We start from the raw sequence: 17,620 nt of genomic DNA, 5'->3' as shown, positions 1-17,620 counted from the left end.
TGGCATGGAAAATCTCTTCTAGAAAAATATGGGCTCACATTTTACGTAACGCGGCCCCCAATTGCATTTTCTTTCGGATTACAAGTAAATATGTGCTTGTTTTTGTAATAGTTCTGGTAGTCTTTATCTTGAATGGTCACATGATCCAAAACATGTGACATAAAAGACTTGCAATTTACAGTAATTGATGTTCAAGTTCAGGCCCATTTACACGATCAAAGGGATTGCGATCAAGTAAAGGAACTTATGTTCCTGGTTTTATGGATTGTTACCCAATGCAAACTATATTGTAGCCTTGTCATCCTGGAAGGGGGATTACCTCCTGTGTCGTCCCTTCTCAAGGTTTTTTTGTATTTCTCATGCTGACGTTTTTTAATTTTGCAGGTTTTAGACCAGGAGATGTTGCATTTGTGGCCAGTGCTTTGAGATGTTTTGGGATAAAAAGCTCTAGAAATACAGTATATGTGACTTGACATGTTGTGTTCGGACATTGCAAACTGCTAGGAAGAAAAAACAGTCACTATATATGGCGTTTTGTTCAAAGAGCTTTAATATCACAGTCCTATGGAACATGTGTGAAATGTTACTCCAACTGGATGAAGGCAAAATAAAAGATAAAAGAAGGCTGCCAGTGATATGTTGTAGATATATACAGTATGTTATAACATTTGGAAATCCCCTAAAAACTCATCTTTGTGATATAAATGTACAATCAAGACCGATTTATTCCCAGGACATTAGGTTCATAGAACAACAATAAAAGTTCATATATAACCAACTAAACTATTTCAGTCATTTTACAATGTACAGATCAAAGTGCAATAGCGTATTATATATATATATATATATATATATATATATATATATATATATATATTTTTTTTTTTTTTTGGGGGGGAAAGTTTAGTGCTGCAGATTTCTTCTCAAAATAAAAGTCAATTCGGAGGTTGTTGTGGTGCTGTATGAAAGGGTTGAATGTGTTCTACATTCATCTAGTGATGTATCCAAATATAGATTTCAAAGTTTCTTCTTTTGTGGAGTCCTGCTGTTCGTATCCGTAGTCATAGAAGACCTCAGTGTCCAGAAATTGCTTGAGCTGTAAAAGACAATGATTATACAGTGATCAGATAGATGTTTATTTATGTATTTCGAAGCAAAGCATCTCTTCGAAGAGATACATTCATGCTGGAACAAAAGTGATTTTCACTGCATCATATTCTACATTGTAAAAAAAAAGCGCCATTCTAATGAAACATATTTAAAAACAGATTTAATGAAAAAGAACGATGTGTTTGAGATGTCCTTAAAAAGTTGAAATTTCATTTTATTCATTTCATTTATTTTCACTATTAAGTATGTGTTAACAATGCCCTTGTGCTTGAATTTCAAGTGCGCTTATCTGCTTTTATCTTATTTAATCAGGCCGTTCCAGGCGGAACAAACCCATAAAAGTATGTCTAAATGTGATTGCATGCAAATCATGTGTTACTCTACCGCCATCTCCTGGTTTGAAGTCATAATTATAGCTTTAAGCTTTCAAATCGCGCACCTTATCTTGGTGTCATCAACAAAATATGAAATGAAATGATCTGCATTTATATAGCGCTTTTCAAGTCAAGACTTCCCAAAGCGCTTTACTGTGTGCCTTACATTTCCCAATAGCGGTCATGCAGCCATGTAAGGCGCTAACCTGCTTATTGGGGGTATTAGGGGTTCAGTGTCTTACCCAAGGACACTTCGACATGTAACACAGAGGAGCCGGGATTCGAACTGCGATCTCTTGATCCCAAGACAAACGCTCTACCTCCTGAGCCACTGCCGCCCCCATTTAATGACGCGATCTTCTGGCTGAACTCATCATTACAGCTACTTTTGTTGCACATGAAAATCTTAAAATCTTAGATGCGCTCAAATAAACTTCTATTTTCATCTTTTTGGGGGTTTGGGATGGCATTTATATCACATTTGATATAGTCCTTTTCTTATTTTCACCATTTTCATCCCGGAATAAAAGAAAACTGTGACAATGTGCGTGATATCACTCTCCTCCCCCCCATCCCCCCTCTTTCCCTCCAGCATAATGTGCTGCCAGAACACCGATAATAAGTATGATGATAACAGCAGATAGGCGTGGTGGTAAAAAAATATAAAGTCTCTTTAAACGTATTTCGGCATTGTTAACACTTAATAGAGAAAATATTTAATTTCAAACTTTTTAAAGACACCTCAATTACGCACCCTATGATCACATCCATGCTCATGGCAGTCGTTTTCATTTTGCCAATGTGTGTTTAAATAACAATGCCTCAATAGGGTTCGTACGGGTGCTGGAAAACATTGAGAGTGCTACAATTTTAATGTTGTGTTTTCAAAGAATGAAAAGTGCTTGAATTTTGGGTGAAGTGATTGAAACTGTTGCCTTGTTTCTCAATAAGTCTGCTTAAATTTAACGCTGACACTGCTCTGTACAATACAGTAACACATAGTGGCCCTTTAAAACCCCATTCCAAAAACATACAAGGTGCACCAACTTTTTCATTGCTAAATTCAAGCCCTATTTAAGTTATTGGCTCATTTTTCTGTTAAAGTAAATTCTTCCCATTATAATTTACTTTTTGGAAACACTACCTTAATTTTTTGCATGGCCCATAAGTCAATGTAATCCTTGCCCGACAACACATTTCAGAGGGCCCTGTTTAGGTGTAAGATGCGGCTGTCCTTTTTGGCAGTGACCCATAGGGGGAAATGACGCGTCATAAGACAATGCTGTACAAACTAAAGGCTTTTGCAGTTTATCAAAAGGGAAGAAGACATACAATGGCAGAGCATAGCTACCAGAGAGCATTCCCAGCAGACTTGTTGAAAAACATGGCAACGATTTGAAGCATTTACAAGCGCTTTACCCAAAATTCAAACACAAGTTAAGCTTTTTCAAGGATTTCAAGCACCTGTATTTTGGGACATACGGGGCACAATGATTAACCATAAATTAGCAAGACAGATAACACTGTAGAAAATTCATAAATTACGAGCACTCAGCATTCCATTGTTTTCCTGCTAGCGCAGTTGTGGGGATAACTAATACGCAGCAATTTCAACTAAACGTGTGAAATCACTCAGGACTCTTGTGTTACTTGCGCACACCTTTTGTCAACCGTTCACAAATGTTTGAGCCAAAGCACAATTTGCACACAATTACCACTGCGTGAAAGGCAGATTTACTGGGAGCAGATACCAACCTACGCTAAGGGTGGGCGATACTGCTATGTTTGGTATTGATCCAATCCAAGTAAATACAGAATAGTATCAATTGATACTGATCCGATATTGATAATATTTTTCTTGGAAAGTTCATGATCGTTGAAAAATCGAACCCGTTTCCCTTGAGTTAGTTTATAATTACAATAAAAACAGATGAAAAACGGTCTACTGTTTTTTCAAACAACTAAACTGCAAACATGCATTTTCTAATATAAATATTTGAGTTACAACATCAGAACAAAAGTAAAGAGAACCAAGCTCAAAAAATCAAATTGAACCAAATTTATTTGTAAACTCCTTTCAGTCAATAACAGTATGAAATGTTTTTTTAATCTTATGTGCCTTGTACAGGTTTTGTACTGGTGCTTAAATCCTTAAAAATGCTTGACTTTTAATGTTGTTTTCAAATATTGAAAAGAACTTAAATTTTGGATGAAGTGTTTGTAAATGCGCGGCAGCACGGTGGCTGAGTTGTTAGCGCGTCCGCAGCACAGTTCTGAGGCCATGGGATCAAACCTTCCTGTGCGGAGTTTGCATGTTCTCCCGGTGCTTGCGTGGGTTTACTCCGGGCACTCTGGTTTCCTCCCACATTCCCAAGAACATGCACGTCAGATTAATTGTCCCTAGGTGTGAATGAGGGAGTACGTTGTCTTGTCTCTGTGTGCCCTCCGACTGGCTGGCAACCGGTTCAGGGTGTCCCCTAGCCACTGCCTGGAGATGGCTGGGATATGCTCCAGCACCCCCGCGACCCTACTGAGGATAAGTGGTGCAGATAATGGATGGATGGATGAATAATTGTAAATGATTGAAATAGTTGCCTTATTTCTGAAGGAGTCTGCCTAAAAATGACGCCGACACTGTTCTCTAATGTCTTGACTTTGCCATTGCATATTTTCTTTCCCATTTACTCAAGATCTAAAAATCATATGGCATGATAAATGCACACACAAGATTAGAAATCACACATGAAAATCGGAGATATATTTCTCACTGGATTTTCTCTTAATGTTACTGAAGAAATTGGAAACTTGGCTTTGAAAGTGCTTGAATTTTGCCATTAAAAGGGTGTACGAAACTTGCTTATTGATTGATGGTTTGTGAAACTGCGTCTTTTAATCAGGTGTGCCTTATTGTCCGGAGAATACAGTACATTTCATAGCACAATATTTTCAAAATATAATCAGTAGTGTAAACAAAGTAAAACCGCAATTGGATCAAACTTGAAAGTTATAATGTATGTATAATGTTACTATGACACTGATCAAAGTGATAGTTAAAATAGGAAAACAGTATCGGTCTTAAAACAAAAGTATCGATCAGATCCTAGTACTCCCTTGACAAGATTGATGTTTGAATCGATCAGCCCACCCTTACAGTACGGTACTCTCAGTACATGCAGACTCAGACACCCAATATACACTATCGGTTCAGGAAAACATGCAGTGCAACCTTACTTTAGTGTTACACAAAGGTGTAGTGAATCCCGTTGCTTAGAGGAGAGGAGGAGGAAGAAGGCGCCACAGATGCAGGAGGAAGAGGAGGAGGAGGAAGAGGAGGAGGGGGAGGCGGAGCAGGTGGAACAGGGCTGTTAGCCTGTGATGGAACTAGCCAGAGACATAGAAGGAAAAGAGACACAGAGGCAATGACACTGGCTGCTATCCAACAGTACAAAAGAGTTTAAAGTAGTAGGAAAAAAGTGCTATGTTGTCCAACTTTGAACAATAGTCTGCAATGAACAAACCACACAACAACAATCCAAATAGGCAAACAGAAAAAACATATACGGCAGCACGGCAGCACGTGTGCAGGCACAGTTTGTATGTTCTCCCCGTGCTTGCGTGGGTTTCCTCCGGGCACTCCCGTTTCCTCCCACATTCCAAAGACGTGCATTTCAGGTGGATTGGCCGGTCCAAATTTGTCCCTAGGTGTGAATGAGCGAGAGAGTTGTCTGTCCCTGTGTGCTCTGCGATTGGCTGGCAACCAGTTTGGGTGTCCCCTGCCCACTGCCCGATGATTGCTGGGATGGGGTCCAGCACCCCCGCGACCCTACTGAGGATAAGCGGTGCAGCTAATGAGATGAAATGAGAGGAAATGAATGAAGATATAATGTAAAAGAATCATGAAGTGGTTATTGGGTTTAAGATCAGGGGATGATGTTTAATATTTGTCAACTTTGGGGATGTGACCGAGACTCATGAGGTTACGGCAATATTAATAACTTTGACTTCTCTATTGACAATTGTTATAAGGGTTTTTATATGAGATTTTTTGTTGCAATTTATTAAATTTGATATTTTAAATTTTGAATCATTAATTATTATTATTAATATTTTTATTCATATTCATATTATGATTATTCATCTTTGACATATGGAGGTACAGATACCAAGTAGCAGTCTTGTTTAAGGTACAGTATTCCCTCGCTGTATCGAGGTTTGCAGACAACAAACAGCAAATACTATCAGGGGGGCAGGTGGCCGAGGGCTCTGTGTGTGTGTGTGGGTTGGGTGGGCTTAACTGTCTAAGTGTGTGACTGTGATAGAATAGAATAGAATAGATTCTACCTTTATTGTCATTGTTACAAAATGGGTTAACATATTGTGACAACGAAAGTGGGCATGGCACTCCAAGCCCTGAGGGTCTTGCCATTGTAGGCTGGTGTATGCTGTTAGTCAAAAGCAGGGAGGGCACACAGGTCAATATATCCACCCAAAACAAAATGCAAAGCACGGCGACAGCTAGTATTTTAGTATTCCAAAAATGTCTTGCAGTAGTCAAACCCCACAGAGTAGAAAAACATATTCAATTGGTAGATATCAGTAATATATAATATGTACAACTGTAACAAAACAACTGTAGATTTACAAACTACGTAAAAAACAGAATTGCAGTTGAATGAATAGTCTTTATTGTCATTATGCAATTGCGCAATTAAATTGAAAGGCATCTCCTTTCAGTGTAAGAAATCGATGAACAGAGCGGCCTGATAGCTGCAAACTAGCATTAGGGATCTTCAGTTTGAGTCAGGTCCTCGTGATGATTAAAATAGAAGAGTCATGAATGTAGAGGTTTCTCTCGAGTTGTAGCTCCAGGCCTTCCGTCACATGGGTAATGGATCTGGTGTCGGTGAGATACAGGCTCAGGCTTAGAGTTGTTATGTAGCCTAGCCGTAGCACTGGGTCAGACCTGCAGCCTTGATTTTGCCCCCCTTCCAAAGCCGCCCAGCCTCATCCCGGACCCGATAACAATCCACCGAGCACCCACTGCCACAGCTCTTGCGCTCTTCTGAATTTACTCCAAGTCTAGGACTCTTATTAATGAACCTTTTTTGAATTCAACAAACCACTAAAATACTAGCTGTTTGATTTGGGGGGACACATTGACCCGCCCCGTTTTTTGACTGACAGCATATACCAACCTAGCACAGCCGCTCACACGTAGAGTCACGCACACCCACGCACACTCAATAAACACGCACATAGAGAGCCTTACCAAACCTGCCACCATGATAGCATTTACTGTGTGCTGTCTGCTACATATAACAATGCACAATGCGTTGATATCAATGACAATAAAGACAATTAGATTTGTAATCCGCAAGTTTTGAAACTGGAAAAAGTAAACTGCAATCCAGCGATGGAGTATTCTAGTCCGCTGCACCTTACATGTGCAACAAAAATAACACAAAATACTATTTTTGGGGGGTATTACAGTGTAATAAATGTGGTTATGATTGTTGACTTTGACTGTGCCTCCATGCTGCTGGAGGGTTTCAGTGCCACTGCCTGTGACAGGTGTTTGCGGGTGTAGAGGTTGACTCCAAGTCGCAGTGCCTGGCTGCTGTAGAGCAGGAGGAAGATGAAATGCGAGCGTAGTGTCTTTGATGCGGCTTCAGAGACGTGCCGCGCCTTCAAAGGAGCGTGAATGCTATGCGGCGTTTGGCTGGGTCATTGATCAGCGCACAAAATGGCCTCATCCAACGAGTCCTCCCCCGTTTCAAACATTCCACACGGACCGCAATTAGACGCCATGTGAGTTCCTGACACGGAATAATGCGAAGTTATTAAGGAATGAAGAGCTTCACCTTACGCCCCTCTTCTTCGCCGCCCTCATCGTTTTCAAACCATTGGGCCAATTTTCTTAAAGACTAATTTTTGCCACTTCTTTTACTAAAACAGCAATTTAACATCTCATCTTAGACTAGAAATAAATGATGTACAGCAGGGGTCTCCATACTACGCCCGCTTTCACATTTGGTCTGGTCCCCCTGGACAAAACCAAAGAGCATTTAGACGCACTTCTATTTTTGTTTTTTCACATAAAAAACATTTAAGCCTGGGTGCATGTTTTTGTTTGTAATGGAATTCAAACCCGGGCCTCCGCATGAAGAGCGCCAAACTCTTACCACTGGACTACCAATAATATAGATGACATAAGAAACGATTTTCGGTTTTATCTTATTAGGACACTAATTTTAGTCAAAGGGCCAAAGACAAATGTTATTTGGTTGTGCACCTCATATGTTATAATAACAATAAATGTGTCACTTATGATGCTTAGAATAGAAGAATAGAATTATCATTGTAACGTAAAACACACAACCAAATTAGTATTTGTCTCCGGTACCATGACTAAACTAGTGTGATAATGAGATACAAATCTACTGCCTTTCCACTTATACCTCTGGTAGACAGCACAACAGAAAGATTATGCGCCATGGACTTTTTTAACTAAAAACAAACTAAAGTGATATTTTTGAGAGAAAAACTATTGAAATAGCTGAAAATAGTTGAGAAAACAGAAAAACAAGAAAAAATAATAACAATAATGAGCAAAGTTATCTGCTAATAGAACAAGATTCTAGATGGAAAAATTATGATATATGTAAACATTCAAACTAGACTTTTAGTAGTAAACCAAGTATCACCAATTGACTGGACTTACCAGTGACCCGTTTACTCTTGAGAGATGCCTCAGACGCCAGCATGTAGGACATGGTGATGATTCTCTCCTGCTCTTGTAGAACCGAATCCAGCCCCAGAAAGCTTGCTTCTGACGTGTCTGTACATACCGCTGGGCCCAGTTTTTGAACACTGTAACATATAAACAGGAAATTAGAATGTGAGCAATATGTTTGAGCAGTGGAATTGTTAACCTATTAAAACATATTAATTCGAGTATTGCGTGCACATGTGTACAACGCATGCAAAACGTTCCTGCTATGAGCCTTCACTCTGAGCATATTGGTCTACTAGTGATTTTAAAAGCCAAGAAGAAATCCTCAGATTTGAGTGTGTTTTCCATTCAGGCCCTGGTGCTTTAAGACTCTGCCCTCTGAGATATGACCTACACCCTCAGTGGAAGTGTTTTCTCTCTCTTTGCTGTCCGTCGACTGGATGATAACCATCTTCTTTTATTTGCGAGTCTGTTGGTGTTTGAAGAGTCCAATCCTAGATCCACAGGTGCGGTCACAGATGGGGCATGTGAAAAAGATGCTGGGAGAAACAGAGGAGGATGGCAACTATCCCCCTTTGCTGCACGGTGTTCCTCCATATAGTGCTCCCTGTGAGCAGTAAGAGCACCAGAGGTCTCGACAGGAATCAAGTTCCTCCAATGAAGAAGGGTTTATCTGGCATCTCTTTAGGATGTTCTTAATGTGGTCTTTAACCACTCCTTCTCCCCACCAGCACGTCGTTGGCCCAATTATAGCACATCTTAGAAGATTTTGTGTGGTAGTCTGTGGCTGGGCATTCCAATGATGTGCCACACCCAACTAAATTGGTGTTGTGTCATGATGGACTTTACACTGCAACTGTCTACCCTCTTCAAAACTTTTTTGTTTGGCACTCTGTCCATCCATGTTATGCCAAGGATCCTATGGAAACACTTTACATTATCGGTCTCCAGACTTCTTAAGTAGTGACTGTAGATAGTCCATGCCTGAAATCCATACAGCAATGTAGTACTGCATGCTGCTCAGTAGACTGGTAATTTCGTTTGGAGTTTGAGGTTGCTGTTCTGAAAAAAAACCTTCTCCTTAGCCGGCCAAAATATGGCAATGCTTGCTTAAGGCGGTTCTGGACCCTTTCATCCAATTAGCAGACATTGTGCAATATGCTTTGAAAAGTGGGCACTGTGGGCAGTTGTTGCCAACTTTGTGAAGGAGTTGTCCACCCATGGGGTATCCTTTCCAAAAGAATGTATAACCCACACCTACTTCATTGAGTGAGCCTTTCTCAAGGAGTCTGGTCTCACTGCGAGTTACCCTGTCCACATTGGCGCTCTGTAGCCCGCTAGCAATGATGTCTGTGATGCGCGGTGGTCTGTCCAGACTGGTATCAGGGAAATTCCTTATGCTCCCTGCTGCAGTTCTAAATGCTATTGATTTTCGACTGCACGGTTGATTGTCCTGACAGGTGCGGTATCCTGCCCAGGTATTGTGCTTAGTGGGCAATCTTTAGACCACCCTTTCTAGGCCTATTCTCCATTAGGCTGAGCAGTGCGGTTCCTAAATACAGCTGCTCGGACCCACATGGGGCTGCTGAAAGCAACTCTATTCCCGAACATTTATAACTGAACATTTACAGTGTTTCTGTTGTTTTATTCCCAGTAACTAACCTAGACTTTGCCAAGATGCTTTTGATGCGTGCCACTTTCCGATGACGGTCCTCCATCTCCTCTGGACTCAGAGGCTCTTCTGGTTCTAAATCTACATATCGCTCTGGAATCAAAACCTTCTCCGGCGTTGATAGCTGTCCAAAAAAGAAAAAAATCAGGAGAAGGCCCTCAAGTTATGTAATAGTAAAAGACAATTCTAGGGCTTTACAGATTCAAAATTCCAAAAGGATTCATAAAAATCTATGAAATGTTGTTTATATTTAAGCACTGCACACCTAATTCCAAAACTACCAAATATTGAAAATCATATTTCAGAATGGATGAAGATAATTTTCATACATAGAAGAATTGTTCATGGGATTGTTCAGGCTATGGTAAGGCAGCAATCAAAACCAAAGCATTGGAGTCACCGACGAGGATGACAGGATCTCAGTAGATGGGTAAGTCCTTACATTATTTTTTTTAATTTGTGTTATTTGTGTTTTTATAAGTGGAAACGTAACCTTCGTCTCTGGTAGCTAGCTGATGTTAGTGTTTGCTTTTTTAGCTGAAGACAGCGCGCATGTGTGTCTGTGTCTGTGTGTCGGTAAATTCTCGTGACTTGGAATTTCTCGTGTGGCAGGCAAGATTTTTTGCTTAAAATATACCTTGTATCTTGAATTTCTCATAACTAGAGTAGCTCATATATAGGGGGACCACTGTGCCCACGTATGTGCAATTTGTACCTCCTTAATTAAATCAGCATCGTAATCCAATGTTTCCAGACCGTCGTGAGCCTGAGGATCCCCAACCAGAGAGCTGTAGCTCAGCCAGTCGTCGGAGTGCGACCGGGGTCTTTCCTTGTGCTCGGGGGGCCTCTCCTCACCCTGGACACTCCGCACCGCCTGAGACTCCTCGCCCTGCACAGCTCTCTCCAGCAATTGTAGGTCAAACTCCTGCTCTCTCTGCCACTGCACATGAAACAAGCACACACTTGCTTAGCAGTGACAAGTACAATGTCAAGACAGGAAAGACATTTGAGCAAATATTGCCCTCAGAATCTTTCGTTCAGTTTGGATGAAGATAACCCATGACGGGAAAAATCTAACTCCTAAATCTAGAGATAGTTTTTGCGTAAAATGACAGAGTAATGTGTCAGGCGGTGTTTTGGTGACTTTACTGTTTATTTCTAAGTCATCTCTCCTGGTGATTGGAGGTCAGAGAGAGAACCTCACTTGTAATGCGCCCTTCGAAGCTAGAGGGTGCACAGAATGAACCCTCGACGAAAATACTGCTCTCCAAAGCCTAGCCGAAAACAGTGCACCTTTATCCGGTGAGTGGTTGGCAGAGACACTCACAAAGCGCGAGGCAAGTTCCGGGGATGGCGTGGTCACACGGAAAAGCCTTGTCGATGCCATTGGCCGGCTGAAACAAGTCCAAGAGATTGCCTTATTTAATCCCTCACTTCTACACCACACGCCATTCTCTAGCGCATATGGGTCTTGTTTGTTCATCGCTGATCATTTGTCGTCGTATTTTAGCCCGGAATGTTTAATGACAGCCAAACCAGAGCTTTGACTGCCATATTTCGAAAGTCAATGACAACAATTATGAAGGTATACTTACACACACCCAGTATGACTGCCACTACTTTGTTTGCCCGTATGTTGTTCACGCCATTAGGAACTATCTATACTAGAACATTCGTAATGTCAGCTATTATTTCTACGTCACTGTTGAATGTCCTATTACTGTAAGCAAAAGTTGCTGTAAAGGTACCCAATCGTTCTGAAATGCAGTTGAGTACACTCATTCGGAAAACTGCTCTAGTATTGAGTTATTCAAGGACTGGATTGGAGAGGACTAAGTTTTTATGAACAAATAAATCCTAAACTGTGTCCAATTCATCTACATCCAGGCAACATTAGTAGCAACGGCTATATTGGATGGGTGTTAGCGGAAGTTTACCGTATCGTTTTGCGATGGACCTTTACAAATATAGAGGACAAAGCTTTAGTTGGGTAAAGGTAGCCTATAGACGAATGTTCCAGGCAATGTTACGACAACAAAAGCTCACTGATCAACAAACCAGACCCATACGAGCAAGAGACAAATGATTGGAAGCGGGGTTAGGATTCAAATAAGGCTCTCTCTGGGACTCATTTCAGCCTGGAAATGGCTCATCATCATTGCCAAAGCATTTTAGCGTGCCCGGACCATCCCGGAGGTTGCATTGCGGTAATTCGAGGCCTCGCTTTGACTTCCACTAACCGGACATTGTACACTATTTTCAGCCAGACTTTTAGAGACACTGAGCCTTTCTTTGGAGCTCATTTCGAGCAGGAAACAGCGAACTATTTTTGACTGTGCTTCATGGTGCGTGCCAGAGATCGCATTGCACTAAGTTCACCATCTTCTCTCCACTCAGAATATAATAGATGGTTACGTCACACACACAAAACGACGCCTAACACCTTCCACTTTCATTTGAACATCCAACAAAATAGCGTAGATCCGTGACGACATCAAACCGCAGCTGTTCGACCCTTCCAATATGGCCGACTGTTTACATTCGAGGATGCGCGTGACGTCACACAAAAATCTATATCAATATAAAATAAATGCTCAAATGGCTTTCCATTATGGTTTTCACCAGTTTGATTTCTTGCCCGGTAAGAAGTCACTTGGACTCGCTACCACTGGAAAGTGTAGTTTTTACTTTGTGTGTTTGTGTGTGGTTAATGTTGATGGGGGAACAGTAAAACAAAGGAAAACTATAGTAGCATGCATGCTACTTTAAAAAGTAAACATGCTACATGCTATTGCTACACAAACACAACAAACACCAAACAAAAAAACATGACAGCATGCATTCATTCACGTTTATTCAATTGTAAACAAGATGATAAAGGAAACACTGTCGATTCCAGAGTTATTTTCTGTACAAAACGACTCATGTGACATTGCATTAGGTGCACCGCCACCGGCTAACCAAATAATGTAAAAGGCTTGCATTTCAGATGTGACCCTTGTATTTGACTAGATATCATGTAGTCATTAAGTGTGCAAGGATGGCTTTATTTGAGTATGAATCATTGTTTAAGATGTTGATGATGGTGTCTGTGAAAAGTAAATTCAAATCGGATTGCCATTTTCTTTCTCACGCACACAGCATCTATGAACACAAAGACCATGTTAGTGTTTACTGTCAGTAGCAAAAAATTCTGGCAGCTTGGTTAACCGAACTATCAATAGCTTTATAAACAATTCTAAGAAATATATGATTTTTGAAAGTTTGTCTTTATTTCTTTACAAGAATTGAGACATTTTGTTCAAATAAACGTTGAAATGTTGGGGTATCATTAGATAGATAGATAGATAGATAGATAGATAGATAGATAGATAGATAGATAGATAGATAGATAGATAGATAGATAGATAGATAGATAGATAGATAGATAGATAGATAGATAGACAGACAGACAGACAGACAGACAGACAGACAGACAGACAGACAGACAGACAGACAGACAGACAGACAGACAGACAGACAGACAGACAGACAGACAGACAGACAGACAGACAGACAGACAGACAGACAGACAGACACACATACATAGATACATAGATAGATAGATACTTTATTCATCCTCGCAGGGAAATTCACATTATAGTCATGGTTTAATATACACACATTTAAGGATTTTAATTTTGGGAATCTATAATGTGGTGGCAGCTTTTTGTCAGGAGAATAATTTGCAGTGAGTTAGTCCCTTAAATAACAGACATGGAATTTTAAATCTGCACACTTTGAGTCCTTTAAGACTTCCATCCATCCATTATCTGCACCGCTTATCCTCAGTAGGGTCGCGGGGGTGCTGTAGCCCATCCCAGCTATTTTTGGGCAGCGGGCAGGGGACACCTTGAACCGGTCATACAATGGAGCAAGATACAGTACCGCATGCAAGCTCACCTCGGAGCTTTTTCATCCAGAGTTTCCACTGCAGTCTAAAATATTTAGATTTATGATGCTTGTAACTAGTAAAGGTTTTTTATTTTTAATAATTGGTAGATTTAAAATAAAGTAGTTGCAAAATAATTCCATTCCTGTTTTGATGAAATAACTATGCCTACATTAGTCAATAAGTATTTTCTACCCGTGTGTTTTTGTGTGTGTGTGTAAGAATGTGTGTGTGAAGGATTATTTTCAAAAGGCTTCTCTAGGACATTAAAACAACATGTTCAAATGCACTAACCAAGTTTGCCATGTTATAATTGCTTTGGATTTAATAAATATCTTTATAGAAAAAAATTCAGAATGAAAAAAATAGCAAGTACTGTGCAGAAAAATGTAGCTATCTATTAGAATGTTGGCCTTGAGCGCAGTACATATTATCGCCTCATGAAAAATATATTTTTTAACAACGGGAGGACACAAAAGAACACTGCAAATCTTAGTTCACTATATATATATCTATATCTATATATAGATATAGATATATATATACATATATATATTTCACTCTAAAAGGTACAGCCTTAAAGAGACATAGTATACAATTTAGCACCTCCTAGCAGTATATAACATCATTCCATGATAAAAAAAGACTATTTTGATTGGAATAATAAGCAAAAGAATCATGAATGTGTTTTTTTAATCTAAATACTCGAAGGTCAAGAAATTCATATATATATTTTACATAACATGAGGCTCGCATAGAGGCAGCTGAAGTGATTGTCCGCCATCTTGCTGCAGTGGGTATGACAGATTACCAAAGATTTTGTAAAAGGCTCGGCTAAAAAAGAGGAAAAATGGTGCAGTTTGGTCACTTTGAGACTCTTTAGCTTTATGTCCTTCTTGTGTTTTTATCACTCGTTTATGGTTGCACTACACAATACAGTGACATTGAGTGGTCAAAAGTTACAGTGTCCATTTAACTTTAGGTTTGACATATTTCAGATACAGTGAAGAAAATAAGTATTTCAACACCCTGCTATTTTGCTATATTACACAAATACATAAAAAAATCATGCATTGTGATTTCTGGATTTTTTTTTTTAGTCTATCTCTCTCACAGTGAACATGCACCTACGATGACAATTTCAGACCCCTCCATGATTTCTAAGTGGGTAAAATAGCAAAATAGCAGGGTGTTCAAACACATATTTTCATCAGTGTATAACTCAAAACAACCTTACGCTACATTGTAGCTATGATCTTCTATGGTAGCTGTGTTAGATGAAGTGACAGAAGACAAGGACAAGATAGACAGGACAAGTTTAGACAATGGACAATGTCTTGAGAGTACTAAAGGTATTCGCAAACATTTGTTTTTAATAAGGCACAGAACGTGTAGTGTTCCTTTTCACCATTATGCAAATATGTTGCAAAATTCAGTGTTATACGTGCCGGGGTACTCGACAAAAGTTTAGTATTTTGCTCACTGTAGAGCTGGGACGTCATTGAAGGAACACAACACTTTCAAAATGGCGCAACTCATTAACACAACATATGAGGCCAGCTCCGAAATTGTAGTGAACAGCGATTTTATACCTCTATTTTCTGCCTGGATGTGCAGTTGAGATTTATTCCTTTGCGTTTTTTGCCACATGTGTCGTGGTTGCTATAATTTTGTTTGGCTAGCTCCCCAATAACGTCGGGACTGCAGGGGACTTTCCTGCTGTGTATGCTCCCGTTTCCTGCTTTTTGGCTGTCCAGCCTAATATGTTGGTGCAGATAGCCTGGCGCTAGCGCCGATTTTGCTGTGTTTGTTTATTCCCAGCTGACTTCGGGTTTTCGCCGTAGCCATCGCAGGTTTTCGTTGATTGTTGTCGGTTAGCCTGGATGCTCACTGAGTGTTTTTTGATTGGCATGCCTGGCATTAGCAAAGGTTTCGCAGTGTTCCTTGTTTTGTTTATTCCCGGCCAGCTTCATGTTTTTTGCCACTTTTTGTGCCCGGTTAGCCTGGTTGCTCACAGCAGGTTTTTTGACTGAAGCTGCGGCCGCCGTTCGTTGATGGGTTGGTGGATCTCCCTTTTGTTGTTGGGTTTTTTTGCCGGTTAGCCCCTTTTTGGCTTCTCGCCCTTTGTTGTACCATTACTGAATCCACCAGCAACACAATGCCTAAGCATTTTTAACAAAAACCAACAAAACTTCCTCAAAAGTGAACTGTCGTAAATTATAAGGGTCATAAACTATAATCAGCTGTTGAACACATCAAATGTATTCCAAAAATATATGTATATTTATAAGGGATTTATGAGAGTATGAATTTTGAGTGATTTATGACCATATGAATTAAGAGTGATTTATGACACTCATTGTAGGTGCAACTACCATGGACATTTCATGACTGGGCCCATGACTTGTTTGATGTTGCCTAGACTTGCCTCTGGATTACCTCGGATATGTTGTGACTATCCTGTGGAAGTCACATCTACAATAAGAGTGATCAATGACTTATAATCTATTGATCATAAATCACACATAATATGTACGGTCATAAATCACTCATAATTAATATGGTGAAAAATCTCAAATTTTTCCAAACACTGAACCTTTTCGACTAATTAACTCGTAGAACATTGTGGGGACCGGCTTGCTCGGGTGCTGGTGTTCCTCACATGACGCCACGGCTCTGGAGGTCAAAGACATCTTCAAAATACATTATCTCTGAAAATAATAACATACCAATGGAGTATATATAGATTTTATGCAAAAAAAATAATGTACTATTTCCTCACATTTTGCAAGTTTAAGAACTTGTGACTACCTTTAATGTAATGTATGGATGTTGCTGTATTTTCCGGGTTATAAATCACTCCGAATTATAAATTGCACCGGCTAAAAAATTAATAATTGACCCTTGTGGCACCCTTTTTTTCTGGGTGACACAATGAACAAATGCAATAACATAAAAATAACAAAACAATGTGATTTGAACATCCACATGTCTTCTCATTTGTGGGAAATTTGAGCTCTCAAGTGTTTACTTTTCGATGCTTTCTCTTTTATTAAAAATACAGAGAGCATGAACATGTACAAACTATGTACCTGCATGCCACGGAAAAAAAAACATGGGAGTACAAGTCTCATTTTTGGGGTGACATGTATTTGATAAAATCCAACACTAAAACGTACTAGTAAAAGGCAATTTCATATACATTTTAGAAAATGTCCTCCTGTGTGAAATGCCCCCCCTAGCATACTTCACTCGTGCAAACGTTGCTGAAACGACTCTGTATCTCATTTTTGGGGAAATGTTTTACAATAGTGAGTACAATAGTAAAACATTTGCGTCTTGTATGGAAATCACTTTTGAGTAAGATTAAACTATTTACTTTCGCAAAAAAGCGCCTTCTGAACGTTTGTTTCCCGTTTTATCATTTCAACGTAATTGTCACAGTTGCCATGGCGCCCAATTGGCCGTGTGGCACCAGCTGCGGCTCGTTGACAGATTGGCTTTCTGTTTATTTTAAGCTTAGCGCTCTCGCGCTTCCTTCGTCAGCCCGTCAACGAACTTCTGCCCCGCAAGATGTGGCTTTCGACTCGGTCCTGTTCCTGTTGGTATTTCCTCTCCTGTATTGTTGCCGTTTATTTTTGTCCTGTTTAATTTCGGTTTCCGATTTGGTTCCGTCTATTTTTGTCCTGTTTATTATTTTCTCCAGTTTTCGTTTCCATCTAGTTTGTCCTGTTTTTTTTTTCAATATCTTGATTCATTATCTTCCTGTCTGTATCGTCCTGTCCGGTATCGACCCCATC

The 17,620-nt window shown here is 39.9% G+C and overlaps 1 protein-coding gene across 16 annotated transcripts in view; it reads right to left on the bottom strand.

The window, feature by feature from the left end:
• Nucleotides 1-329: 329 nt before the first annotated feature.
• plekha7b (pleckstrin homology domain containing A7b) overlaps nucleotides 330-17,620 on the bottom strand; it is a 136,629-nt gene continuing 119,338 nt past the window's right edge. For 6 of the 16 annotated variants that reach the window (XM_088334352.1, XM_088334355.1, XM_088334356.1 and 3 more), the window contains 5 exons: nucleotides 10,605-10,829; nucleotides 9,880-10,013; nucleotides 8,206-8,354; nucleotides 4,716-4,865; nucleotides 520-1,096 (listed from right to left, as the gene is read on the bottom strand). In XM_088334352.1, the coding sequence (XP_088190478.1) occupies nucleotides 4,723-4,865; nucleotides 8,206-8,354; nucleotides 9,880-10,013; nucleotides 10,605-10,829 (651 nt within the window). In that variant the 3' untranslated portion in view covers nucleotides 520-1,096; nucleotides 4,716-4,722. Of the gene's footprint in view, nucleotides 1,097-4,715; nucleotides 4,866-8,205; nucleotides 8,355-9,879; nucleotides 10,014-10,604; nucleotides 10,830-16,416; nucleotides 16,497-17,620 lie in introns of those variants that run through there. The other 10 variants (XM_088334360.1, XM_088334366.1, XM_088334361.1 and 7 more) reach the window with 6 other exon arrangements.

Source organism: Urocampus carinirostris, chromosome 4 (assembly GCF_059441175.1).
Source record: "Urocampus carinirostris isolate Australia breed hairy pipefish chromosome 4, RoL_Ucar_1.0, whole genome shotgun sequence".
Lineage (NCBI taxonomy): Eukaryota > Metazoa > Chordata > Actinopteri > Syngnathiformes > Syngnathidae > Urocampus > Urocampus carinirostris.
The sequence above is the reverse complement of the archived record's forward strand: the minus strand, read 5'-3'. Positions and strand labels throughout refer to the sequence as shown.